Source organism: Onychostruthus taczanowskii, unplaced genomic scaffold (genome assembly GCF_017590055.1).
Source record: "Onychostruthus taczanowskii isolate IOZ18803 unplaced genomic scaffold, ASM1759005v1 scaffold35, whole genome shotgun sequence".
Lineage (NCBI taxonomy): Eukaryota > Metazoa > Chordata > Aves > Passeriformes > Passeridae > Onychostruthus > Onychostruthus taczanowskii.
In genome coordinates, this window is record NW_024500905.1 from 3785841 (window position 1) to 3812804 (window position 26964).

At 37.9% G+C, this 26964-nt stretch overlaps 1 protein-coding gene across 1 annotated transcript; it reads right to left on the reverse strand.

Annotated features, from left to right (window-relative positions):
• Positions 1 to 2080: 2080 nt before the first annotated feature.
• Positions 2081 to 26389, reverse strand: CAND1 (cullin associated and neddylation dissociated 1). The gene is made up of 15 exons (XM_041411290.1): positions 26175 to 26389; positions 21798 to 21941; positions 14792 to 14946; positions 12910 to 13033; positions 12235 to 12491; positions 12045 to 12150; positions 11406 to 11551; positions 10064 to 10356; positions 9268 to 9409; positions 7153 to 8646; positions 6283 to 6378; positions 4420 to 4589; positions 4163 to 4327; positions 3838 to 3945; positions 2081 to 2767 (listed from the first exon to the last, which is right to left on the reverse strand). Exons 1-15 carry the CDS (start codon positions 26240 to 26242, stop codon positions 2543 to 2545), a joined length of 3693 nt encoding a protein of 1230 aa, XP_041267224.1. The 5' UTR covers positions 26243 to 26389; the 3' UTR covers positions 2081 to 2542.
• Between the last annotated feature and the right edge of the window lie 575 nt (positions 26390 to 26964).

Genomic DNA, 26964 nt, shown 5'->3' on the forward strand with positions numbered 1-26964 from the left:
TTTATACAAGTACTTGGATGTACAGAGGGAAAACCAAAGAAAACTATCAATCTAGCGATCCAGTGAAATTGAGTGGAATTTCAACACCTAACATGGTTAGATTTTGCAACATGGATAAATTATCTCAGTAATTCTGGTGCAGTTACAATCTTTATGAGTTAGTCTTCCCACATCACCAAAATAACTAACTGCTATGTGGAGACAACCACAGTCAGAATTTCTGCAATTTACAGGGAAGACTTAGTTCTTATGTTCCCACTGCTTTGTCAGTGGTCAAAGTGAAGATTACTCTTCTGCAAGAAAGCATTCACAATACAATAGAGCTCAACCTTCTCTTCTGTCCTTAAGCTTGTTCCACTGTCAAGTACTGTAAAACAAAGTGAAGATGATCTGCCTCCACCACATCAGCTGTGTGTTATGGTAGCACATAAGAACACAGAGATTTCTCAACTACAAATATTCTGTTCACTTACCATTGTCACCTATTCCCTCTTCCTATGTTAGCCTCATGGTTCATGTTTATCACACCATTCTCACATCTAACTTTTAATCTATAAAACATTTTAATATACTTGGAAAACTTAACGCAAAAAGTTCAAAGATTAGTCTGAAAACTAATTAGTACAACAGATTCTTAATTAGGAGACCAGTATATTGCTGCAATTGAAGTAGATGATTTATACAGTAAGATAACATACACCCAATTCACAGTGATTTTTCTACTGTATGGTTTCTCTGTAGTCATTCCAATCCTTTTCATGACATTTAGATATGTTGGTATGTTTAATCTCATTTATTTCTACTTCTAGAAGACAATTGTTACATTAGTATGAAGACTTTGGAGACAGAGAAAGCTACATTTTCAAAAATTTCTACAGCATTAGAATTGTTACTATTGAATGAGTTCATAGACTTCTTTGTTCAGGTCCTTCTATTAAAATAAAATGTACCAATATCTCCTTTGCTTTTCCCAAGCTGCAAGCATGTAAGGTGAAGATTTTGCCCCCAAGCCCCAATGCTCACAGGAAACTGTCTCTGAGGTCATAAAAATGAATGCTTTTTCAGTCCCGTAGCAGCTTATGCCACGTACCCACGTAACAGGTTTCCAAAATATCAAACTAGCTAAAAAAGACCAGTTAACTAAAAAAATTCAAATTCGTATCTGACTTCAGAAAAAAAAAAAAAAAGACAACTAAGCAGTTGCATTAAACAAGTAATGAGGCAGTGGTCCCTGATAATTTTGTTATTAAATTCCCAAATCCAGTTCATTGTGGGACTGCCAGCTATCCACTTCTGGTCCATTTCTAAATTACCTCATCGTATCCACAGAAGAACATTTTCTTCTGTTTGCTCTCTATCTCTACCCAGCCTTTTGGCCTCCCCTCTTTTCTCTCTCACCAGAATACTGTATGGCACTTGCAGCATTGCAGTCTACTGGTGGTGACATGTTCCAGAACAAAATGATGGTCTGGCAACACTTGCCTAGGTAACACCACATATTAGTGCCTTAATAAAAGCTGTCAGATGAAGACTAGGAGATAGAATCCACTGAAGAAACTTCCTTCATACTTTTATAATAAAAGCAAAGTTGAATGCCGAGTTCAGGAACCACTGAGCAGCTCTTGTTCTCTCTGCTCATTTTACCTCCATCTTGCTTCCTTCTGATCTTACAGTTTGCCAACCTTAATTCCAGTGGATTCAGTCTTTGGGAATGAAAACTGCAGAAATTGTCATGTTTACTGTAAGAATATCTGCAGGGTCGTATTACTGGCATTTAAAAAAGCCAGGTTAAGACAACAAACCTTCATTCATCCCTTCCTGTATGAATGGCCTGTATGTCAAAATACCTGAAAACTGCACTGATACAGTAGAACTTATTTTAACTTGCATTACGAATAAACTGCACATGCTGTTTTACAGACAATATATATTTGTAAACTTGCTCATGCAAAATTAGTGTGCACAACAGGGATATTGGTTTTCTAATCCCCACATCTGTAAAAATGACATTTATGTCTGCTCTTTTTGAACTGTGCCCAAACTCTCATTTTAATATAATAAATCTTACACATAATTCATCTGCCAGCCAAATCAATTTATGAAGCTAAAACAAAAAAGAATAAAAAGTTATACAAAAAACATGGTGCACCTGGACACTTGATTCCCACCTCCCCCCATTTTGTTTACAAGTAGAAAGAATGACTAAAAGAAAAAAAATCATGGTCACAAAATTTCGACATTTTAATCCTAAACATTACAGGGCAAATGGATGTTGGAATTTATTTCCATACACCATGAGTCAACTTTTTAATTCCCAAATGTGGCCAAATCCACTAAAACAAGAGTGGTTAAACTCTGGACTATGGAAATACATTTCTGGAATAAATGCTAGAAAAGCAATTATGGGAAAAGCCAACTGTCTCCATAAAGGTAAATAAAGTGGGACAATGTGTAGATTAGATACTTTTTCTGTTTCTTACTCATAACCTGTCAATTCAGTGCATCATATGGTTCAACATAATGGTCCCCATTAGACAAACATCTAACTAGTGTCCATTGATTCCAAGTTAGTGGATGATGAATCTTTTTGGATACTTTCGAAGATGGCTGCCAGCTCAGGGTTAGAGCTTATCTGTGACTGAAATTCACTCATTAATGGACTCTTCTCTGCTTCTGGAATGGTTAGAAGTGCTGCTACAGCTCTCATAGCAGATCGTTTTAGTTCATCTTGCTTTTCAAACTCCTGTTTCACTGAGTTTGCCTTTACCTATGGAAAAAATGAAAATATGTTTGAAACTTTACTCAACCCTCCCTCTATACCAATCTTAAAAAATGTACCTTGAAAAAAACATATTTCCTCTCAAAATGATCTGTGCTCTTAAACAAACCAACCAAACGGAAAACACCCCCAAACATCTTTTTAGCAAAATTTTTACCAGCAGTTTAAAAACAGACTGAAGCTTCAACACGCCAAGGTAAGCAGAAAAAAGCTGTAAGCTGCCAAGTCAATCACCAAATCAAAGCAACTATAGCAGCCAGCCTTTAAGCTAGTAAGGTCAATAAATGACTTTAAACTGCTATTATCACAGTACTCCCAGCTTCCAGAGGACAGAACTTCTTAAAGAAGATGATCTTCATTAGAATAACTGCTTAACCTTCTGTTGTTATTCTCAAAGATATTTCAGTGCTACAAACACAAATTATAATTAAAGGCAGTCAATTTTCATGATGTGAAATACAGCAGACTAGATAATAGAAAAGCAAGGTAAATCAAGCAATAAATGACTGTCAGAGCATGCAGGTGAATTAAGACCAAGCAGGAATGGAAGGAGACTAACTACAAAGATCCAATAATCCTGTAATATAAATGAAGAAGAGGTGGGGTAAATGACAAAAACTCTAACAAGGCTAGACAAAAAGTCTAACAAAACAAGGACTACTTTACACTGCCTTCATCAGCCAAATGCTTGTCTGAAACAACACCACCATCAGAAGTCAGATAAACTCTCAGTATTCCAGTTTCACTATTTGTAATGAAGTGAGATTTACAAGTTGACCAAATGGCAGCTGAATTTTTAGGGAACAAAAGGAAATGCATCAAAGAAAGAGAGGATTTTTAAAAAGAAGCTTACAAATCTACCTCTCCATCTGTAATTTAAATAAATTTAACACTTGTACAAAGATCCATTCATTTCTAATCTAATTATGCTGCCTACTGCAGCTTATCAACTGTAACTCAGGAAACACTGCAGCAGTACAGAAGTATTCTTTAAACACGAGTTCATTTATATTTCTGTAAGAAAACACAAACCAATGAAGTTAAAGAAGCTGAAATACCTTAGTTGTACATGTAGCACGCAAAGGTTCAACGAGCCTGTCCAATCTCTGCAGCACCGCGCTCGGACAAAGGGTAGACAGTCTCACCAGCATTAAAAAGGTCAGCATCTAGAGTGAGGAAAAAACCCAATTCAACAACAGTTATGTCTTTCACATATATGGAAATACATTTCCCACAATGCTGTGTAACCTTTTGAACAGTCACACTTTAATGAAAATGGCAAATGTAGTGAAGTACTTAAGCATACGAAGTAATATTTTTACCATTTCAGTCTATTCACCAATTGAAATATTTTGATAAAATCACTGCTTTCACAGAGCTAACCTTAATATCATAGTGATCCTTCAGACCATCTTCAACATGGTTTAAGAATTCAAATATATCTAGTCTATCCAAACAGCTATCCAATAGAGTATACATGCACTCAAAAGCTGCTTTCCTTATGTCCAACCCATCATCAACTGTGTGCTTAAATGGTCCCATTTCCACCTGTCAGTGAACAAAAAAGAAAAAGTTAAGTAATACACATTTAAAAGATAACCTACTTACATATTTAGCATTGTTTTTCTCAGTTAACTTACTTCTCTGATTAATTCCTTTCTGACTTTTGTTTCATTGTAAAGATGAGGAAGCACAGTATCTAAGAGGTCCCTTATCAAAGATGGTTTATTGTGGGCAGCTGAATTAAAAGTCACTAGGGCTACTCTCCTGACATTGAGATCTGGGTCCTCCAGAGTTTTCAGAAAATCACCTGCAATCACATACAGAAAGAAAGCAACCTATGAGGATCTTTCACATTTGCAACTTTTAAAATAGTTTTACTTAAACTTTCAAAAATATATACTTAGTGCAGGAGTTATTTTAATGGAACAGACACCTGCTATTTCAGCATGATTACACAAATAAAGGATTATCATAATATGAAAAGTATTAATATAATTGTTATATAGTATTTCATATAATGAAACAGTAGTAGAAGAAACACCATCAAAATAAGCAGCCATCATAATGACATATAAACTATCTTTTCATGTAAATTAATTAAAATTACATTTAGCCTTTCATCTTCTCAATTTATTAAAATGCTCTCAAAATATGCACTAGAAAACCAATTTCAATTTCTCCAGTTCAGGAGTTCCAGAACTCCTCTTAAGGAAACTACCGACATAACTGATTTTTTAACCCTCAAATTGGCATCTACTGAGGATATCTAAATTACTATCAAATTGGCCTACTCAGCACATATTAATATAGCACCACCTCTCCCAGCTCCCCCCACCTTTGGGCATTTTAAAATTAGATTTTTCTATACTTCTATAACACAGCCTTTTTAAAATAAATGACTGCATGAATATATCCTCAATGTTTAGGAAGTTGTCGTAGCAACTTCCATGAGGAATGAACATTTTCTAAGGAGAAAACCAACAAGGTGTAAAAACAAAGTGACTCTTACACCCACCAAAAAGCTGGGTAACGAAACTCAAAATGACTGACATTTTTGAAGTGCTAGATTCTGACAGTTTTTTGATTGAATAATCAATTAATACTTCCAGAAACCAAAGGGGCAAGGCAGCTTCAGTGGGAGGGTGAAAAAACCTACAAGTAGAATTCTTTAATATATTACTTAAAAAAACAAAAAAGCTTAGTGACACACAGTAAACTGGCTTCATTTCCCTATAAATAAAAACCTTGCTCTTTATGAAACTTTACGCTTTTAAGCATAAATCTTTTCCCTCCTATCAGGTTAAGAAGCATAGATGATTTTTTTTACAGATCTTTAGACCTGTAATTAACCAAGGATAGAACATTCATAACATCTTAAAAAATCTACAATACTTTGTTACACGAATGAGAAAATAAAAAAAGCCACAGCATTGCAAAGGCCTTTGTCATACTGATTTTACACTGAAAGCTCTGATTACCTTATTCCTGTATAAAAATACACCCAAATTCCAAATGCTTTCAGAACACAAGCATTACAGAATCATGACAACCTATATTTACAATTCAAAACCTGGTAATACTCAGAATAACTCTCACACGCATACATGTCTTAAGTGACTGAATGTCAAATATTTGCAAGACCACACTTCTTGGTAAATATAGTACATCTTACTAAATCAAACTGATATAATTTGGCAAAAACACGGGAAATCAGCTTTTGGATCCCATCCTACTAAAAACATTAGTTTCTTGTATTGCCCATCACAAAGTCAATACACAGAATTTTTAATTACAAATTTTTTACTGCTCAGAATTAAAATAAATTAGTGTTAATAGAAATAATTGGCTACTACAGAAATATCTTGTAACTCTTCCAACAGTTATCATTAGCAGCTAATTCTAGTATCTTCAAAATATTTATTTCTGGTAACACAAAAAATTTTAAATTTAATTCTCTTGCCTGAAAACATAGAAGCTGTCAGCTTAAGAGGAGTACTTACCTATGCAGTTCTTCAAGAGTGGGTCTATGGGTTGAGGATGATCAGAAATAGTGAACTTAACAGCAGTAACCACTGAACTTCGAGCATATGAGGACCCTAATATGAAACAAAAGTGTGAACACGCAAGATTAAAAAAGAACAACAGAATCTAAATCATGCTCAATCCCACTCATTCCTCTTAGACTTCTAATACTCTTAAGAACAGCAAACAAGAAATGCTATTTATTGCTAGCAATGCAATACGTAACTCAAATAAACCTACGGACAGAACATTTTAAACAGGGAAAAATACCATAACATTGTAATAAGCATATAATGTTATCTCCTGTAGAAAATTTGTGCAATAAGACTATTAAAAACAGATTATTTATGATCATATATCGGCCTACAAAAAAATTCTTCCCTTTACAGCAGAAGCACCTGAAGAAAATACATGAACACAGTTCTTGATATGAGACTAGTTCATTAATTATGCACAAAAATCTTTCCTAATTCTTAAAAACTTCAGAATCCTTATCTGAAATTTAGGAATATAGTAATTTACACCAAAAGGTCAAAATCTTGCAACTGGTTTGTTAATTTGTCCCTTAGTCGCCCATGCTCCTTCCCCTTCAAGTTTATAGGTCTGTCTTAAACATAAAACATAACACTGTTAACAAATACAATGTCTGAAAGCAGAACACAAGTAATTCTTGTTGTGTATGACTAACAACTTCTAGTAAACGCAAAAAACCTTAACCTTCCATTGCTGGGGAGGGGAGCAAAACTTCAAGACACAGCATTTAAGCAAGAAATTTGAAAAACTAGATCCATTTATTAACAGGTATCATAAAGCCATCTGCTCCAACAGACACATGCACTACTTCTCACCTGATGCCAAGTATCCCTTGAGTCGTGGAAGCAGAGTCTCTGGGTCTATCAACGTAAGCTTGCCCAAGCATTCAGCAACAACATTCCTTGTGCCCTCTTCTGCACATTCACAGTGTTTCAAGAGTAAGGCCCAGATGTTCTCAACATATGGTTTGAGACCAATCACTGACGCAGAGCTAATTATTTCTTTCAAGGAATGCAGAAGAAGGTATTGCCTCTTAGGCTGACTGGTTATTTCTTGTAGGACAAATGGCAGATACTCGGGAAGATTGCCAACACTAATACTGCCTAAGGCGTATGATGCCGCTGACTTGACTTCTTCACTAGGAGAAGAGAACGCTTCCAGTATTACAGACTTCAGCTCGATTTGTCCACTTAAGTCAATGTGATGCCCGACTTCCCCAAGAGAAAGCAAAGCCAAAAGACGAATGGAATCTGTGGACCTTGAGTTCTTAACGTCTTGAATGAACTGACCTACAACAGCTGGTCCTTCCTTAGGGCAGGCTCGAGTAAGGGCAGCGACACATTTGGCAATGGAATAGTAAGACTGCTTGTGAGTAAGTGCTGTGCTCTGTGAGTACACTGGACCCGTTAACATGCGCAGTAAATCCATATAGCCTAAATTGTTTGTACCAGTCACAACCAAAGCTTGGAAAAATTCTAGCATGGCACTAAGTGCTCCACCCTGAAGAAGGGGTGATCTCACCAGCCCAATAAGTTCATTGAGAATGGAGCCACTAATCTTTGACAGGGAAGAAGGATATACTTTAGCCAGTGTTGTCAGAAAACTGATGGCCATCTGTGATACGTGCATGTCACTTTCGCTAATAAGAGGTGGAAGCTCATCCAGGACTGCATCAATCATGGCAGCTGTCAAGCTGTCACTGTAATTCTTAATTAAAATATCTAGCGCAGAAAGAGTGCCCAGCTTCAAAGCTCGCTGGTTCTTTCTCAAAAAAGAAGCAAGAATAGGAACTCCTTCCCCAAGGATTGGTCTCAAATCTATCTTCAAAGGAGAACCAGCAATCAATGTCATTGCCTTCACAGTAGTTAACCGAGTGATCTCATTCTTCAGTCTCTCTAGAAAGATCTGAAGTGTACTAGGCAGGTCTGTGCCTAGACTGTCACCAAGGCTACAAATTATTTGACCCATGCAAGATATTGCCCTTTCTTTCACCTCCTGATCAATGTCAGCAGCCTTTAATCTCTTGATTGTACAAGTAAACAAATCTTTGATGTAAGGAGTAGCATCAAAGGAAGAAGGCTGGTCTAAAGGACGAATAACCTTTACAAGTTGTTGGGTAACCAAAAGTGCCTCTGATGTTATCTTGTAAAATGGGTCGCCAACACAAGCTACAACTGGAGGTACCAACGCTTGAACATGAGGATGAAAGACTTGGGGAGAATGATTGCAGAGGATCACATACAAACAGGACAAAGCATCTATCTTCAGATTAGAAGAACTTGATTTGTCATTCAGTGAAAAGATTATTCCTGGAAGAAACCAAAAAAAAAGTATTTTTAGGGCAGGTATTTATAGAGTCTGCTAGAAGACTTTTAAATTTCCAAAGGAAGGCAGCTATACTGAATTAATGCGTTCTGGTTCCCCATCTTTCTGAATGCTTCCAAAGCCCTTTGATCACTTTATTCAACAAATTAGCTTTTAAGCTTCCTCCATCAAAAGACATGGGTCATTCAATGGTCTATGACATATTTTCTTAATTATAAGGAAATTCTGAATCTTTAACATTTCCAATATTACTTTTCACCATTACTTCAAATTTCAACATTTTAAGTTTTAAAAGCTAAACTACGGAAAATATTTTTCTCTGTTCAGATGGAAAAGGAGTCAATTTGATTTTGTAATTAAGAATCAAATTAACTTTTTTTTTATAAAGAAAAAACCTTTAATCTTCTCAAGATTAATGGAAATATATGACTAAAATATTTATATGGATACACATAATAGCTGATTATTTTGCCATTTTCTTTCAACAGAAGCCACACTTCAAAGCTTTTGCAAAAAGCACAATCGGGACTTCAATATTTTGATGTTTCAGAACTTCCCATACCATTTATTAGTAAGGATTTAAGTTAATGCTGTGTTTCTCATACCTGGTACAAGTACAGGAACATGCTGTGTTAGGGCTCCAGGTAACACATTTACTAGCTCAGTCAGCATGTTAAAGCAGCACTGACGAGTCTTAACACTTTTCTCCTTCATCTGTTTGTGCAAGGCTTTAACTATGTTGGGAACCTGTAATCATCACACATCTGTTAATTGATTCAATAGCTGACATTTCTTTCATTATTGATCTCTGGGGAGATATAAAGAAATATGTGCATCCTAACCCCCTGATTTCTCTACAGAACTAGAGAAGTTGTAGAAACACTGGGAAATGAAGATTCAAAATAATTGCTTTAAAAAAAAAAAGTGATTTAGCTTTGAAAGGTTAATTGCATTAATAAAACTGTAGAGAGCAACACTTGAAAAGCCACCTAAATAATTCACTTAGATGAAGTTTCTTAGCATTATTCTTTTCTGCAAATAAAATATGCTGCAGCAGATCAAGTTTTATCTTGATCATTAGTGCTTATATCTGAATACAGAACGCACAAAGTAACTTTTGCTTTGGCAATGTGGCTAAATGACATAGGACATGCAACTTTCACAGGTGAGTAAACAACTGAAATTAAATAAGCACATTTGTACAAGGCCATTTCAGTTTCTAAGACTGCTGCATTTTTTGGGCCAGTTTACCCAGCTTGATCACTGTGTTAACACTACAGGAATAAACTGTAAATCGTGTATGAAGAAAGCATGATAAAGCATATTGCATGAACTATCCTTACAAACAGGGAGCAATTTTAACATGTCTTCTCAAAGATAACAAAAATCTTTACAAATAACCTGGCTCTGAAGCATTGTCAAAGGTGTCTCTCCTTGTTCCATTGCATCAGGATCACAAAGCCAACTTTGCACAGGTCGAGTTTGTTTTAAAAGAGAAAGATACGCATGAAAAACATCTGCTTTAACGTTCTCTTCACGTTCTTTGAATCTGGCTATCAAAGCAGGAGATACAGTTTTGTAGAATTCTGGAAGCATTTCGTGTCGTGTGCTAACCACAGCATCCAGACATTTAGCAGCTGCACGCCTCACTTTCCAGCTCATGTCATCATCATCACTATATTCATCATCGCTCCCTTGAAAAAATAAATTATGTATGTTCAAGTCTAGACAAGCAAAGCATCAAGTTTTATTTTAAACAATTAAAAAGAACACACTCTTTAAACAATTAAAAACTTGGGTTTTTTGCATAAGACACACAAAGAAATAGGTTCAGAATTACATTAAAAACCATATATATAAAAAGCCTTCTAAACAGCCTAACTTGTAATTCTCAGCCATTTTTTTTCACGTTAGTCTTCCACACATATTAATTTAAACTGCAAACAGGAAAAGGAGCTCCCCATCAGATTTCCAGCCTGACTACTGATTTAAAGCATATTCTTCTTTATTCATGACAACAAAGCAACAGTGAATATTAGCCGATCAAGATTCAAAAAATTATTCTGTCTGCTTATTTCCAGAGGTAAATCAAACTATACAGCATCCCCCCAAAAAATAAAAAGAATAAAATAAGCAATATAGATTTTTCAGGTCTTAAGGCAACAACTATGCAGCTCACTCCTTCCTTAAGTAATGAGAATTTTATGCCCTCAACTCAAATTACTTGCGTGTCCAAGTTTTCACAAAGCTTCTATCTGGCAATGCTTGCCACCATATTAACAATAAAATACCTTATGCCTTTCAGTGTGAAACACTTCTATCCTACAGAAAAATACTGAGTCATTTTCAATCTATTCTGATTTTATGCATTAGGTACCAACATATTATAGTGGAAAGTAGTGAGAAGCCTCTCCTATGCTGTATATATATTTTCAATTCATTAACTTATGTTCTCACTTTATTTATATCATGCTACTCGCTTCTGCCTTTTTCCACCTTTCAGGTATTTTAAAATATTGGTCTTGTATTTTATGTTCCCTCTCAAAATTACTGATCTCCAGCCTATCCTTTTATTCCAGGAAGTGAGTTCATTAGCCATGTTTAAAAAAGGTACAAAATTTGAATGAAAGTACACATTCATTCAAATGCTGGTACTCAGGAGTATTACGACCCATACCAATTTTCCCAGATGGGTGCAGGATCAAAAGCTCATCCTCTCCCCCAAATCAAAAAGAGAACATACCTTGATCATCATCATCACCACCATCAGCATCCATAGCATTTTCATCTTCATCTTCATCATCATAATTGTAATTAGGATCATAAGTAAGATATTTAAGACAAATGTTTATAATAGTAGATACATGAGGATAAACTTCTTTAGGACACCTGTGTAATATAAAAATACAATCACTACCAAATTACTCTGAAGTACCAAAATATTCTTAAAAGATTTCATATTGCACACTGTATTTTGGAGAGAGTAGCCAAGACAACATCAAGGCATCTCTCTGAACTACAGAAATTCAAAGGGAAGGTCAGAAACGGTAATGCCACTTTATAACAGGATCTGCTAGACTGCAAGATGCAAAGGACTCAGATATGCCTTTGGATACCAATTTTTTATCACCACTATTGGACACAAATATTATTAGATTGTTTCCCACCTTTTGTTTGCACAAGTAGCAATGGCATAGTAGAAAGCTTGTACAGACATAACACACTGCTAAAGAGTTAAGTTACAAGATAGCTACAGGAACTGTTCCAGCTGAAAGCTTGCAAGTATTTTGTATGAGGGAGGCTGTCTCTTGACAGCTTACAACCAAATGACACACTATTAGATCTTAAGAAAGCCTGAAATAGGTACCTATGAATGACTTACCTTCTAACAAAAGATTCAAAGGCTTGAATGCAGTACTCTCGTAGTTCATCATCATCTACATTACAAAACTTTACAACCAAAGGAATTATTTTCTCAAGATATTCACCTATTAAGAGAAAAAAATTAGCTAAGTAATTACTCTCACAGAAAAACTTCAAAGTAAAAGATAATTTATATATATTTTTCTTACCTATTCTATGACCTGCTTGCCTACTGATAGCGGCAATACACTGTATATAGGTCCTAGTTGTTGACATGGAATCATTTTTAGACAGCTCTGTCAACAGATGTTCAATGAGGTCAACAAAAACCATATTGCCACAACTCATAACCAGGTGACCAAGAGCAATGATGGTTCTTTTCCTCACAGCAAGTCTTGGGCTGGTCAGCTGGGGGAGCAGACAGGTCAGAATTGAAGGATGGAAGTTAACAAGCAGTCCTCCTTGCCTTAAAACAGACAAAACACAAACTCAAAACCAATTGAATCTAGATAACTTTGTTCATATACTGTAAAACAATCCTTCAAATATTCCCCAAACATCACAAAGATTCCAATCAAATGTTTAAAATTTCAGGTTTTAGAACTTGTTAAAAGAAGAAATGAGTTTAAAATGTAACTTCAAAACAATGAACATTAAAGTAAGCTTAAAGCTACAGTTCTCAGAAAATTAAATAGTAATTGATCAATCAATTATCTTCAATACATTCATGTATTTTTTCTAAATTAAGTTTCATCTACATGTAATATCACCATATTATTTCATATGACTTGGAATCATTTAATTTTAACATCTGGAAAACTGAAGTTCAAGCTTTAAGTAGTATTTATGAGCATTCACCAGCATATTAAAAGAGGGATGTTTACCTGCTCAGCATATCAGCCATGATATCCAGTGCCTCCAGCTGAACAGACACATCTTCCTGCTTGGCTATAGCACTAGTGAGACGCCCTGTGATCTTTTTGCAAACATTAGCTGCTAATGCAGAACCTGAAAGTACAACAAAAACTCAGCATTTCCATAATATTTTAAAAACACAGCTTTTAACACCAGAGATGATGTCTGTCATATGGAAAGCAACCCCATCTACATAAAGAAGCTTTTTCCAACCAACAAAACAAGCTTAAACAGCCACTCTGCTAAGGTCATGTAGGCTCTGCATTAGAGCTGAAAAGATTATCTATGTACAAACATACTAAGCAGGAGGGATTCTTGTCCCAGAAAGTACACACAACAGAACACTGCTTTTGGAAGGGCAAGTGATGGAAAGTGAAAGCCACAACTCTAGAGCAATAAATGAAAACACTATAAGTAAAAATGAAGGTATATACTGTATGGTAAGGAAAAACACAGAAGTAGACAGAGCTACTTCTAATGGCAAAAAAAAAGCAAAATTATTTTGCCCAAGAAGCTACTTAAAAATTAAGTACTTGAAATACTACTGGAACATTTGAGAAAGGGAGGAAAATTTATATCCAAAGTATTTTAAAATACAAGTAAAAATGTCTTTATAACAACTTCATAGCTCACCCTTCCTCTAATTGTCTAACATTGTTTCAAGTAACTATGAAAGGAACTCCTATCATGGTTAGTACTCATCTTCACCTGCATGAAATTCTTTGAGTCACATTTTGCGAATTTCAATGTGAAATTAATACCATTCCAACCTATGGTAAATCTAGTTTATATATATATTATGGCTCATTCTTAACTACAACTAAAATTGAAATATAACAAGTGGACAGTCTAATGTGTTACCATGGAGGCTAAAAAAAAAAAGAGAACAATCTGTGTTTGAGCTGGGAGCTAGAAATAACATGTTGTTTATTTTTATATTAGGGACGTTAACTATATTGAAAGACTTGCCTACATTTTCGTTTGAGCTTTACCTCCACTCAAAAATCTTTTGTTTTATGTAAGCAAACAAAAGAGTAAAAGCTTAAAACACCTTACTTAAAATTAGTTATTTATGTAAAGCTTATGCATCTCACTGCTGCTTGACAGAAGCAAGACTTACATGTCAATTTTCAAAAAGGATATTAAAACCAGAGCTTTTTCTTTTTAAATTCAAGAGACCTCAGTCTCTAAAAATGTAATTTCCAAAACCTTTTTAATCACTCTCTAGTCTCATTCATATCCTACAATATGATATCTGAAAAGCACTAGAGTAAAAAAGTAATGCTATTAACTGATGAGCTGTTCAACATTTGTGTCTCTTCTAGAGGAAAGACTGCCTTCATTTAAACCTGCAGGTAAGACTTTCACTAATTTAAGAGGCAACTGTCAGAAACACAAGGTACTTCCCAAAACAATTCCTAGAAAGTGAGACAAGAAATCAGATGGTTAAAGAAAAATACAGGAGCTGTAGTCAATTTTAAAGCGCATTATCAACCAAAGACCAAGATGATATTTAGTTATTACTACAGCCTAGATGTGCTCCACCAGGCAATTATTAAAATAGAAGCTTTTAAAACTTGTTATACTAAAGTTCATATTCTCTGAGCTTGTTTTGCACATGAATGCAATCCTTCAGTAAAAAAAAAAAAAGTTCTTAAACAAGTAAAATTTGGCAATATAATCAGAGAAGGAGAAACTGAAAGGGTATTTGTGCCATGTTTTCACCCTAACTGAAACTAGTTCCAGTGCTAAATTTACTGAATCCTCTTCGCTAAAACCCCCAGCTTTTTAAATTTTTTTGAATTAGTAAATTATACAACTACATAAAGTATTTAGTACAAAAGGACTTACCACTGGAAGCTGGAGGAAGTTCTCCAATCACAGTTTTAAGACCAATGCTTGAAATGTCACGTAACTGTTCTTTATCTGAAAGCATGTTTGTACACAGGGTATCTACAATGGTCTCCACTTGATACTCCTTCACTTTACTCACCAGAGGTCCCAGGCTATACAAACAAGAGAAGAGCATTAAATTGGCAACAATATTATTTCAGTATTTTGCATTCAAGTCATAAACTTCAGGTTGATTTTGGTAGCAAGACAAAGCAGAATTTTAAAAACTGAAAACCCTCATCTGGTTGGACTGTTAACTTATCTACTCCATAAATCTAGTAACAAAACACTCATTTAGTACGTTTCTTATTTGGAGCTGGAAATTCATTTTGTATGGCTGCTCTGCTTCACCCTCAAAACCACAGTCCCTCTTACTTCTCAGTTCACAACAAGATTTATAACAAAAATTAACCTAGCCAGAGCCATCAGTTTACATGCCTGACCATCAGTGTCTGCGTAATTCACAGACAAGTAAACAATATTCTTAATTATGCATCTTTGTTCTATACAACATTTGGCATGGCTCTACACAGTTAAACAAACCCAAAACACATCTTCCATCCCCAAACCTCTATGTACCCCATTGCTCATACCCTTTTTTCCCCACATCCAAGGACTCACAAGGGCAAGACCTAACTATTATAAAAAAACTGCCCAGCAGAAGCAAAAAGCAGAAAGCAAGAGCAAACAGGAGGAGGACATAGACAAGCAAGCCCTTGCACTGAAGCACTATGTGTGACTTACTGCACGATAGTAACCAGAGTAATGTTCAAAGTTTTGGCATTAGGGGTCTGTCACCATGTTAGGCAAACCTGGAGCTTCTCTTTCGATGGCCACGCTCACAACGCCTTATGTGCCATGAACCCAGAACAGGGCTTGCACTTGAGGCACAACACTTAGATTAACACCCAGGAATACGCGATTCCCAAGGCAATCGCATCTAGCACTTTACATGCTTTCCTTCACAAACTATAACCTGCTTGGTTTCTTTCTCTCCTTACCCACTCATATGGGTACTTATGTGGCATAACACCTGCTGAAAACACGCGGTGGGCGGGAGCAGGGGAAGGGTGGGCGGAGAGGCAGCAAAGGCAAAACAGACACAGAAGTATCACTTGCAACTAACTCCATCTTGTTAATGCACAGAACTTGGATTAGTCAAACTAGTGCACAAACTGATCTGAAACTGATACCTTATGATCACGTCAACGCCACAAATTCAGAAAGATTGCAATTTATTCAATTTGTGGAGTATTTAGTGGAGATTTACATATAACCTTAAAATAAATACAGAAGAACAACTTTGGGGTTACATTTTCAGAAAGTACAGCATACAGATAATCTCAAGAGAACTCTTAGTTGAGATACTGACTGGTATCTAATCAAAGGCATAAAAAGAAGCCCTTTAAATACACAGAAATAAAGACATAATGGATGGTTTCTCTCTTGCTTCAGCAGCTCCTGCAGAAATGAACAGTTCTGACAGAGACCCCTTCCTTAAAAGCAGTCAGACCTCATGCCCTAACCTGACACTGCCCTTTAATTTAGGGAAAGGGCACTGTACTGGATTCTTTAGATTTGATTAAACTATCTCTACAGCCATTAAATCCCTGAGAGTAGGGAGGGGTTTAGAGGACTATATTCACAATCTAATCTGGTCATTTTACTGCTTCAATTATATTAAATTAATAATGATTAAAATAATTTCTGAACACTAATACGGGTAAAGAATTTTTGCCTCTAACTTAAAAACTCCTGATAAATCTGTACACAAACAGATCTGCTAACACAAATTATTTGTACACAAATAATCTGCTAACACAGATTATTACCAATAATTATCTCTGAGCCACAAATACATCAAGCTATCCCTGGCTGCAGTTGAAACATTTTCTCCAGTTGCTGAAAAAGCTCACGGCTTTCTTCACAACTTGATTTGACTCCAGTCAAGCTTTTCCTTCACCGTGATTCACTGACACATCTATATATAGAGTTTCCCTTCATACACACCACTGTCAGTCAGTGGCTACTCACAGCACTGTTGCATGCATCTGCTCTTGGTGCATAGTAAATTGCTTTGCAAGCAACACAAGCACAAATCAACTCAAACAGAAACTTACAGAATTCCAAGGTACAATGACTCCATAGTAGTCCAGAGAAATTAAATTCCCTGTGCGTTTCACTCAACAGACTGCAGTACACAATGTTAAAAACCCCTTGTTTTAAACCTGAACTGCTGAAAAACTACTGAATTCTTTTGATTTAAATATGCTTATTTTTCAAATGCAACCTATAAGTCATTAAAATAATCACAGTAAAGGCCAGTCAATCAGATTCATCTCAGCTAAGAATCGGAAACAGTTTTTTGCTAATGTTTTAAAAATGACCAAACCACTGGAATGATATTAACACACACCGTAAATTACAGTTTCTGGGAAGTATTAAGCCATATATTATCAGAATCAGCATCTTTAGTCCTATTTATTCAACCTATTAGTTCAGCGAAGCAGACATAACAATTGTGAAGTAAATTTTACAAAATATTATCTCAAGCTTTTCTGGCCTTCAAAATCAGTAAATATCACTCATAGACCTTATTATTAGTTGGGACAAATAAGAGAACTAATAATTACAAACCAGAAATTGAAAATAAACTATAACCTTCTTGTATCAAATCAGTTTCGACTACAAAGCTTTTGCACTTAAGCATGCATTTTACACACTTGAAGGCCATTTTGGATAGTCTTAAGTGCTCTTCGATTTTTTTCCCTTTCACTAGCCAATAATTTGCGTCTAGGTTCTCTTAAAGTAAAAGCTCATCCAGCTGCCTATGGAAATAAACAGCAACACACTGTCTCCTTTAAGTTATACACATTTGGAAATAAAGGTGTTCATAGCATAGCTCCATATTAGGAAGCTGAACACCAACATATAATCAATTACAATCTCCAACTGGCATATTTTAACAGCTATGGAATAAGCACATTTATTTACAAGGAAGAATTAAAATTCACAAATTAAAAAAAAAGAAAACACATTATTCAAATCACTAGCATAGCATGATGTGCAGTAGTGTATTACCAAAGCATATAAAATGCTTTAAAGCTGCTGAACTGGATCAGCCACACAGCAGCCAATACATGCATCATCCTGTTCACACCAATGACTCAGACTCAAGAGCGTCAGGGAGAGCTCCCTACATTGAACTACTGCCCAGAGAAGTCACTCTGATAAATGCAGAGAAACTACAGTGCCACAGGGAGGAATCACTGAAAGCGCTTTATCCCACCTTTTTTTTTTTTTCATTCAAGGTAGATTTGAGTATGTTTGGCTTCTTACTGATTTCAGGAAAGATTTCACAGTGTGAACCAATAAAAATTTCTATGTGTAGGTTTAAATGGCAGAATATCAAAGTGTTCAAAATGAGAAACATGCATCCTTAAGCTGCAACACTGAACACATTAAACATTTAATGCGCAATTTGGACCAAGAGAGCACTACAAAGGTTATCAGCAATGAGGAAAAAGCAATACCAACACAATTGTTGACAAACCACAGTGCCTGACTACACCTGATGCACATAATCTTAATCAAGCCACAGGTAGTGTAACTACTGCTGCCATAAGGTGCACAGGATATCATGCTGGACTACACTTACAGCTATAAACTAAGGATAAGCTGTAAGAACAGCCTTTTCCACACTGGCTGATGGTAAAACAGCCTATGACTATCAAGTAAACCATAAACCATTCGTTCAAAAAAAATGGGAGACAACAAAAATACATTTAATATTTTACATGCAGTTAAGACAAACAAGATAAACAACCTGTTGTTACAGACACAGGTTTCTACTATCTACATATCTACTGCCTGCAGTAAGAAGCTTAACAAATAAAACTCAGTTCCCTTCCGTAGGGTCAAAGATTACAGCAGGCCAGCTTTTACTTCAAGACTACTAACGCAGCTCATCAATCTTCATTTTTATTCAGAAATGAACTGGACAACCATTTTGCAAGGTACACCCAAATACCAATGAACCCAAAAACTGACTTCTGCTGCTTTTGCATGGTTTATCCTGCCCCAAACCAGCACAATGTAATTGAAAGGAGCAAGTACAAAATCACCAGTGTGCTTTGTGAAGATAATAACAAAAAAGTTCGTCAACATTTTAACCAATAGAGCTCCTCTTACTCAAGTGTGAAAGCGAGCAGCAGATAGGCAAAACCAGCAACACTGCTGACTTGTTGCTACACTTTCCTAAAAATAAATACTGCTTTACAGTTGCTCTGAGTTGTTTCAAATCAGACGTGTTCAGTGACCTCGAGAATCAAATCTTCAAAGAGTGACTCTTATGCAAGAGTTTTATTCAGAGAATTTCAATTGGTCTACCTGTAGAGGAAGTTCCCATAACAAGCTCCAACACTTTTCTCCCTTCCTCAAGGAAATATCTATCTCAAGCACAGACTGAAAAGTACATTGGGCTGTCTTAAATCCTCTTTCTATGAGAGAGGGAATTGATACTTTAATGGGTCATCAAGGGCCTGATGAAAGTTACTGCTAACAGTCTCTAAAGTTCACCACGGCATTTAAATTAAGAGAGATCTAAAGACAGTTTATGCTTTCCTCAGCTGGAAGTGCCAAGAAATCCTTAACAGAAATACACAAGAGCACAAAATATTTAAAATTAAAAAAGCCAAGAAAAATATGCTGTCTGAAATTAACTTCCCAATGAATCAGGCTTACACCTAGTGTTGTGGTAGATGGAAGATTTCAGATCAGCTTGAACAGTCTTAAAAACCTACAGCTTAATAGTGTTCAGCCTCTCCCATCCTTCACCCCCGCCAATGCTTCTACCAACAGGTAAACTGCAGGAGGAAAGCAATAAGCCAGAAGAAAACTAATTGCCTAAACCAGTCTGTCACAAAACCAGGTAAGAAGCAGTGTGAGAAAGAGAACAAGGAGTACAAGAACAGCAAAAAGGCAGCAGCAGCAGCATTAGGCTTGAAACTGTCATGAACTGTATTTTGAGTACAAGCTGCTTCAAGAAGAGAATACTAAAAGAGTGGTGGTTTGTTTTTTGGGTTTTTTTTTAATTCAGAGCATAGGTGCAAGTGATTAGGACACCAAAAAAAAACCAAAACAAAACAAAACAAAAAAAAAAAGAAAAAACAAAAAAAGCACAACTTGATGTGATCCAGAATGTACACATGTCCACCTTCTACACAGATGTTCATAATTCACCTGAAAACTTTTCCATTATGTTTCTTGTCCCATTAAAGTAAATTTAACACTGCTCCTTAACATTATTTGGAATTCTCAAAAACACTCCAAAGTTGAAAGAGATTTAGTTACATTAGTTAAATCCAAGAGTTTTATCAATATATCAAAGTAAATTTAAAACCTGAAGAACTGTTAATAGAACAGGATGTGCAGACACACAGGAAGTCATGTATTTTCTCATTCCCTTCCCTTTGCAATCTTTCTTTAATGATATAGTAAGCATTACTGGTACTTTAGACCCTAAATTCTAACACTGCCATTAAAAATGGTGATATGTCTCTATGTGCATTAATCTAAACTTCAGGACAACTTTAGGACGTACATTAGAAATGAGTATGCTAAAATGTAACTTTTCCATAAAATCCTACTGCACACAAAGACAATTCTAAGCCTGAGCCAAGTTTCACAACAATATGCTCTTCTGATTGAGTACAAGCAATCTGTTTCAAAAGCATGAAAACATGAGCAACAGACATTCCAGAAGTTTCAATTAAAAAGAAACCGGGTATTCTGTGTTGGTACGAAAAGGAGACAGGTAAAACACATTTTAATAACACTGCATTCCTGGTGACAGTAGGGGAAAAGTAGTGACAGCTATAGTACTAATATACTTAATATTGCTAATATCTGGCTTGAAATTTGATATTCCTACACCAATTTGTCTGTGTAAGGTTTTGGTTACCATCAGTCACAATGCTTCAGCAGCTGAAGCAAACACTGCTTCTAAGTACATAAGCAGAGGTATACACAGGCTTTTTCTGCTCTGCTTCTCCGACAGGGCAAACTACAAAGAGTAACAAGCTAAAACAAACTTGGCTAGTCACAATGTGAAACTTCTCAAGCTCTTGTATACCAAGTTTACTCCAATCCATACCTCATGTAATATAAGGAGTGTATATGCAGTATTAAAAAAAAAAAACACCTGAGCTCACAAACAAGAAACATTCTCAGGAACACTATATGCCTCCTAAAAGAGGCCCTCTTTAAAGCACACAAAAATCAGAATGGCCAAGAACAAAAAGTCTTAAGAAATGCAGCACCTCTTCAAAGGGTGCCCTGGAAAAGTCACACCATATGTAAAGCTCAATAAAGTGAGGAACAGAGGGCAGTGAAGCAACAGAAGTCTCTGAAACACAGGTAAATGCACCCTGATCCCATAAAACATTTACAGCTCCTGTAAAGCTTGTAAAACCATTAACACAGTATTCTGAATGTTAGTGAAGAGGTGAACTCCATGTTTGATAACCGAGGCCATATCTTTACCATTTCATGTTTTCATGTCTGCTTGAAAACAACTCTAATATCACAATTCTTCCCCTGCACATCATCTAAGGTCTCACCATCAAGTATCAGTGTGGCAACTACCACTGAATTATAAGCTTTGGTATCTATTTAGCAATCAAGAATTATCACCAAAGAACAAGTGTGTCACTCAAATACTTCCAGCAAGTACTGCACGTGCTATTTGGTGCCTGAAACCCCAAATATTAATGCCCAATGTCACCAAAATACAGTTTTTTTATATTACAACACTTAAGGCAGGTAGCCTACAAGAATAAGGGTTCCTTTGGGGACATCAGTTTCAAAATTATTTTGTGTAGCAGTGGTTGTTTGAGTCTTCAAGAGTGCTTTATATTGTTCAGCCATGATACAATTCTTTACATCATAGAAAAAGAGTACCTACCATTTGACAGCTAAGTTTTGCACCTCACCATTTTTATCTTCCAGTAATTTCAAAATCATCTTCACCACCTTTCTTTCACTGTCATCATCCAGCTTGATAGAATCTTTCTGTAGTTCTGTCATCAAGTCATTAGTAGCCATAAACCTGCCAAAAGATGTGAGATAATTATTGCTAAAGGGATATGGGTTATTCAAAGTGCTCGGCATTCAAGGTTCTCAGTTTCCACAATCTGTTATCAAACAAATCACTTTTAGCATTGAGTTACTGTTGTCTGTTTTGTGATGCAAGTAGCATGTATAAAACAGAAAGGAAGAAAAACTGTATTTGAAAATTATAATAACTGAGCTACATCATCACCTTTCTCTTATGAGAACAGCTACATATTTTACTTCCAGCATGTACATTATATTCCACATGATCTCCCCAAAGGAAAACTGACACTTTCACAGATTTTAAGTAGTCCTTTCATAAGCTATGCTGATGTTGGAAAAAACAAGCTTTCTTTTAAACTCTGTTAAAAAAATTGATCTCTGCTCTAAGTTCATTTTAAAACAAGTTTTAAGCAAGAAGAAAATTATAGTTTCTCAAACCTTCTCCCATAAAATTCACAAAAGCCAAACTTTAATTAATGAAGGGAGAAATGAAAGTTAAGCTTATGTTCCATGTGTTTTTCATTTTCTTGCCTTGTACAGACTAGGTTGTTTACTGCTCAGAAAACAGAGCTGATCACATTTATCCAGCCCTCAATGCAGGGTGCCACATTAAAGAACAAAATTAATTCTTGAGAGATCAAGCAAATAAAATCATCTTTCATGTAAAGTAATTTACTATTTAATAACAGTCAATATCCACCAACAGAAGAACATACTGAAAAATTACATTCCAAAAATATTCCCTTTATGCCTTCTGTTTCTTTTCCTTCTGAAGTCTGTTTCACAATCCATTTTTCTTTTGTAAGTGCCCTCTCTTCTCAGAAGCAGCAATACAGATGTATTACTCAATTACAAATCCCACGGGCTTCGGTACTGACACCAACCCCCATGCAAAACTCCAAACAAGGGTTTGTAGTTAAACAGCTAAGGGTGACATTTGGATTTCAGGCACATCAGTCTCAAGCAGACATCACTTCAGCTCAGGTCATGCTTGGAAGGTAATCTCTGCAGCTTGACATGCCAGACACTGCTTTTTATTGAAAATAAAAGCCAAGACTCTGCATAATCTTAATATGCATCACAAATGCCAGATGCCTAACCTCACATAGTGGACCTCAACTTGTCCTGTCTTTTAATAATTCCAGTCTAATGGTCTCAAGGTGTTTCCAAGGTAAGACTTCAGCCCTTTTTCACTCACTCCAACAGTCCCACTGAAGCAAGCCTGCGGTCTGACAGGAACCAGATGTGCACCAAAACAGGGTGTGGATGCAAAGTATCAGCTTTTAAGCACGGTAATGAAAAAGGCTACTTGGTAAGTAAAGGTAACAGATAGGACCTAATTTAAGGACATACATGAACACTCAAAAACTGTCTCCAAGTTACTGCTGCATTTACGTCCTTTTCTTAAAAACTGAATAGCCTCCTCTCACTTCTTTGGCCAATAGCTCCTATTTACGAGCCTTAAAGGGTCACGTCCACTCAACTTGTCAGTTCCTAAAGCAAGCAGAGCATGCACATCCTCAGTGCACCAGCAGCCTCTGCACTCAACTACACCAGGGTTCTCCTGGTAGACTGAAACATGCAAACCAACCCAAACAATACAATGGGGTGGGGAGACCAGACAGCTTTAGTATTGTATATTTAGTATACAGCAGCTGGTATTTAGAAAAGTAGTTTTAAGTCATTTCAATGTGACTTTTAGTCACAACTCCCCCTGCCTGCACATCAAACTTTACCTGGTGCAAAGCAGGCAGCATGTCAGCAGCTCCTCACAGCCTGTACTCAGAGCAGTCATTCTCCTGCTGCAGTGAGGACACTCCTTCTCCCACACTGAACTTCTCCCAGACTCTAAGCTGCCACCTTACCTGACTGCCCATCTTAGAACTTAAGCCCAAGCTTCCATGTGGACAATACAATCACAAGTATGAACATCTTCCGAGAAGTACATATTGCAGCTCTGCATCAGACAGGTCAGTTTCTCCAAAAAAATGAGCATTACTTTTTACAGTAGACTGCTTACTTGAATGGTTGTTTTACCTGATATCAACAGGATTACTACACTGTCCCTATTCAAACAGATGTGATCTAAGAACAAATGCACTTACAATTACTGAAACTAAATTCCATTCTGTCCATTATGCAAGTACACAATACATATAAAGTTTCATAAAATGTTACTCCATAACAGCCAGTTGGTAAAGGTCTATCATCACTCTTTTTTCTATGATTTGTAACATTAGATTTTAATCTATGTTAAGACTTCTTTTTTTAAATATTTGAGAATTTCAAAGTCGTTCAAAGCTACTGGAACAGAATTTCTGAAGTGCGCTCTACTAAAGGAACTACACAAGAAGTTTCAACACAGCTGGGAGGAAAAAAGTGTTTGCCACAATTGCACTGGACAGGTATAACCTACCCCTTCTATACAGTAAGTTTTTAACTCATAAAAATCAGTATTTATCACAAATCCACTGGAACTTACTGTCTTTCCCATAAGTACAAAATGGAAATTTCACTTAATCACAGAAATAAGTTAGTATGAAAACAGTAAAAATCTTGTTACATTTAGAGGAAAAAATGTATTGGTCTAGTTTCAGAACAATTTAAAGAAATCGGGCAATTTTAGTTTGTCTCTTTTTAGACTAATCAGTATTTTACTTCCAAAATTTCTAGTCTGAACTCTCCAGGTAATATAAAGCCACTAAAATTTGAACGAAATTGTCACAAAAAACCCATATCAAACTTGTGTCCAGTACTAAAACACTCTGTCAAAACCTAACAAGATTATTCAAAACCCAGCTCTATATATTATAACTTCTGTTTTCCTTTAGATTTGAATACCTTGAGACTTGTTTGTTTGGCATCTACTTTAATAACAAAGTAAGCACTGTGATGCTTCAGCAAAGCAACAAAAAACAAGTGTATTTTATGCCTTTTCCCTGTCTGTTTTGGTATGTTCTCATAGACAAGCAAAACCTTCAAACTTGAATTTCTGGTTGCACTCAATACCAAAACAATGTAATTCTTTTTAACCTAATGCTTTACCAGAGGTAAGGTGTAACTGTATTATCTCTGCTGTTTTTTAACAGTTTACTTGTATTATTTCATTTTCTGATATTTTACAATTCATCTGCTATTAATTTATTACAAAGCAAGCAAATGGTCCAATGAAAAGTAGTGCCCCTGTGACAGATCCTGAACTCAAAATTAAATCCAGTCCCAGTAACATTTAACCAGCATTTGGTACTGCCCTCTGGATGCACAGGGGCAATACCAAACTACATGAGCAGCACAAAACCCCACTGTCTAAAAGACACAGCATCTGAAAGGATGTGAGCTGAGGATCACAGAATCATTTGGGTTGGAAGGGATCACTGCAGATCATCCAGTCCAACCCTCTGCAAAGACAGGTGACACAGGAACATGTCCAGGTGGGGTGTGAAAGTCTCCAGAGAGGGAGACTCCATGACCTCCCTGGGCAGCCTGTTCCAGTGCTCTGCCACCCTCAGTGTAACAAAGCTCTTCCTCATGTTGAGATAAAACTTATTGTGGTTTAATTTATGGCCATTCCTCTGAGTCCTGTCACTGGGCAGCACTCAAAAGAGTCTGCCACCATCCTCTCGGCACCCACGTTTAAAGGAACTATATGCATTAATGAGGTCTCCTCTCTTCTCTAGAGTAAACACACCCAGCTCCCTCAGTTTCTCCTCATAAAGGGGACGCTCCAGTCCCTTAATCATTCTGGCCCTCAACTGCACCCTCTTGAGTCTGCCGTGCTGGCTACCCCTTCCTGCTTCTATCCGTAGAATCACAGGATCCATGTTTTTTGGAGTTGGGAAGCGACGAGGGAGGTCACCTCATCCGACCTCTGCTGCTCAAGGCCGGGTCAGCGACAGCTGGTTGCTCAGGGCTTCCTCCCTTCGGCTTCTGAGCATCCGCGAGCTCAGGAATTCAGACCTCCACCCTCGCCAGTCAGCAAGCCTGGCGGCCGCTCGCCTTCGCCCTGCTGCTGGAGATCTCTGCCCACGATGCGTGGAGGCCGCGGCGGTGCGGGCACCGCCGCGCCCCGTCCTTCAGGGGCAGCGAGGAGGGGGGATGCCCTCACGGGAACTTTCTTCCCGGGCTAGCAGCGGCAGATTCGCGCCCAGCCCCGCAGGCGGCCGCAGGGGCAGCGCGGGCGCGGGGCCGGCGGGGGGCGCGGAGGGGCGGCGGCGGCGGATCTCACCTGAAGTCCTTGTCGCTGGATGTCATTTTCTCCAGCAGGTTGGAGATGTGGTACGAGGCGCTCGCCATGTTGACGGACCCGGCCGGGACGCGGGGGGGAGGGAGAGGAGGACAGCAGAAGGCGGCGGCGGCGTCTTCCCGGTCTCGCCGGCTCCACTTCGCCCGCGGCTGCAGGGGCCGGGCCGGGCCGGGCCGGGCGGGCCGGGCCGCACCTCCGCCTGCTGCCGCCGGAAGGGAGGCGGGAGGGGCGGGGAGGCGCGCGCGGCCGCTCGCGCTCGGCGCCGGGTCGAAGGCCGGCGCTGTTGATTGGGTCCACGGGCGGGCGGGAGGCGCGTGCGGCCCTGTGACACCACGTGACGTCAGAGCGTACGTGGCGCAGAGCGTGCGCGGGAAGTTCAGGCGCCGCGGGAGAGTGGCGGGAAGAGGGAAGGGGGGAACCTGTGAGGCCGGCCAGGACTGCGTGTCCCAGCGTGCATCGCGCTCGCGCCCAACCGGAGCCGTTAGCGGTGCACGCCGGGACGTGTAGTTTGGAGTGCGGCGGGTGCCCCGCGCCGCGGTGGCCGCTGGGATGCGGAGCCTCGTTGTGGCGCGGCGGCGGCGGCGGCGGCGAGGGCGTTGCTGAGGGAGGGCGGCTGGGGCGGGGCTGGGGAGCGGCCCCGGCGCTGTCGGTGTGTCAGTACCGGGGGCGTTCGGCAGCGCCGGGGCCGCTTCGCCGTGCTCTGCGTGGCCATTACAAGCCCGCGACATACCCTGATGTTTCAGAGGCCTCGCCTCCTGTTCCAGGCCCCCTC

Excerpts from the sequence above, each read along its gene's own strand:
- CAND1 (XM_041411290.1), bottom strand. The coding sequence starts at position 26,242 with ATGGCGAGCGCCTCGTACCACATCTCCAACCTGCTGGAGAAAATGACA. Across the intron at positions 10,357-11,405 it reads TGGTGATGATGATGATCAAG|GGAGCGATGATGAATATAGT; the intron begins GTATGTTCTCTT and ends TATTTTTTCAAG. Across the intron at positions 2,768-3,837 it reads GTGCTACATGTACAACTAAG|GTAAAGGCAAACTCAGTGAA; the intron begins GTATTTCAGCTT and ends TTTTTTCCATAG.